Here is a 1878-nt window from a genome sequence, read left to right as displayed (position 1 = left end):
TATTCCATCCCATACATTGCTTGTATTCAACAGACTTGCTTGCTGATGTTGTGGAGAATTTGCCCAGACGGTATTCGGCAAATCCGGAGCACTCGGTCCTGTCCAGGCTGAGCTAGCACCCCAAGCTCCCACGACATTAGGCTGCTGTGGTTGTATGCTACCCCAAGGGGAGGACGATGCAGTAACGGGCGTATTATTATAGTGTCCAAAGCCAGCCGTAGCAGGCTGAGTTGCGCCCGGGGGGCTAGAAAACAGGGATAGAATGTCTTGCTTGAAATCCTTCTTGACCTGCTGCACGGGTGCATTATTCACAGGCGGTGGAGCGTGGAAATCAAGAGAAAACAAGTCATTTTGTGGGATGTTGGTCTGCAGAGTCGATTCGTGGTGAACGGGTTGAGGAACGGATGAATCGGCGGATGTGGTATTCGGTTGTCTATTCGAGTATCCAGCAGAAAGCAGCTGGTGATGTTGAGGTGGAGGGTTGATCGCAACATTGGATTGACGAGAGATACTCGAAATCGTAGCGTGAGATGGTCGAGTAGAAGTAACACTCTTGGGTTGAGTTTGTTCTGGTATTTGTGAGGAAGAAGGATCTGGTATTGCAGCCGAAGAAGCATTCTCCAAGACGGATGGGTCAACCGGAGGGAGCCCGTCTAGAGCCCATCGGCGTGATTCGTACTTGGATCTAATGAAGGATTCCATTTTGCTGAAAAGTATGAACAAGGATACCATGGTCTGGATGAAGTTCCTTACTGCTCAGGAGGGGTGTGCCCTGACTTGAGATGAGCTTCCCAATATAGATTTGCGCGATGGTTCCCCCATTTCTGGATAGACTGAAAGACGATATGAAGGCATGGTGTAAGAAGGTTTTGAACGAACCATACCTCCATCTGCTCTGGGGTCCACACATCCAGATCAACAGATTTGACCTTGCTAATATGCGTCCCCATACCACGGTGGATGCCCGAGCATCGGATGCACAAAAACACGCCACTAACACTGAATAAGCCGCGAATGGGTTCATTCCCTCATCGCACGTACAGATTCCAGGAAGCCCACCGAGGATCTGAAGAACGTGAGTAGTGGATGGCTACAGCGAAAGCAAGCTTACGCACCGTTTCGCTTACAGTCAGCGCAAAGTTTGTTTTCTGGTCTCTTCACCATCTCCCTTAGAGTCCTTGTGAATCTTTCCGTTGTTACTTTGTCTTGTCTGGACATGATGAGTTGACTCGTTGAAACGTTCAAGCAGCCCAGTTCTTTTATTTTATTTTATAAAGCTGTCGCACAACAACCCACAACACTCGTAACAAAAAGTGTCTAATACGACAAATAAGAAAAAATTGGATAGACATACTAGAACAGTCGGGAGAAGGAGCAAGTTAGCTAGATGAACGACGACGTATGGTAGTGTTGGGAGATGTGGTTGCATGTTCGTATGTCCGTCCAAATGCAAACGAATGGGGCGCGGTAAACAGCAATCCAGCACCAAAGCAATTCACAAAAGGTGTGTCGCTGGAACAGCAACACACCTCAGAGAAAACGAATTCCACTAGCCGACAACCTCGTGCAGTAGTATTGCACGCCGGAATGTTGGGTATATTGATTGTTTAACTTGTGAGGATCTTGCCCTAGCATGTAGCGAGGCACGAGTGGAATGTTAGGGTGCTGTCTTTGTACAGGGCATGTGATAGTCTATGTAAGCAATCTCTCTCTCTTCCTTACCGTCACTATTACAGCCCCTCTGAGGACTGGGCTTGCCTTTCGTTTTTCTATTTTCCCTGCCAACTCTCGTTTGCTCACACTCTTTTCAGAACATCTTGCTCACATTCGTCATTTTGGGACTACCAAATGCCACGTATCACGCTGGACCCCGCGTTG

At 48.0% G+C, this 1878-nt stretch overlaps 2 protein-coding genes across 2 annotated transcripts in view; both read right to left on the bottom strand.

Moving 5' to 3' along the window:
* Positions 1-749: 749 nt before the first annotated feature.
* LACBIDRAFT_301862 (uncharacterized protein) lies at positions 750-1218 on the bottom strand (the record flags this gene model as incomplete). Its single annotated transcript, XM_001873646.1, has 4 exons — positions 750-833; positions 885-993; positions 1042-1066; positions 1116-1218. 4 exons carry the CDS (start codon positions 1216-1218, stop codon positions 750-752), a joined length of 321 nt encoding a protein of 106 aa, XP_001873681.1.
* Positions 1219-1321: 103 nt separating this feature from the next.
* LACBIDRAFT_301861 (uncharacterized protein) overlaps positions 1322-1878 on the bottom strand; it is a gene marked incomplete at its 5' end in the record, with an annotated part of 897 nt that continues 340 nt past the window's right edge. Inside the window, one exon of the mRNA XM_001873645.1 lies at positions 1322-1665. Within this exon, the coding sequence (XP_001873680.1) occupies positions 1531-1665 (135 nt within the window). The 3' untranslated portion in view covers positions 1322-1530. The remainder of the gene's footprint in view (positions 1666-1878) is intronic.

The sequence above is a fragment of the Laccaria bicolor genome, genomic scaffold, assembly GCF_000143565.1.
Source record: "Laccaria bicolor S238N-H82 LACBIscaffold_1 genomic scaffold, whole genome shotgun sequence".
Taxonomy (NCBI): domain Eukaryota; kingdom Fungi; phylum Basidiomycota; class Agaricomycetes; order Agaricales; family Hydnangiaceae; genus Laccaria; species Laccaria bicolor.
The sequence above is the reverse complement of the archived record's forward strand: the minus strand, read 5'-3'. Positions and strand labels throughout refer to the sequence as shown.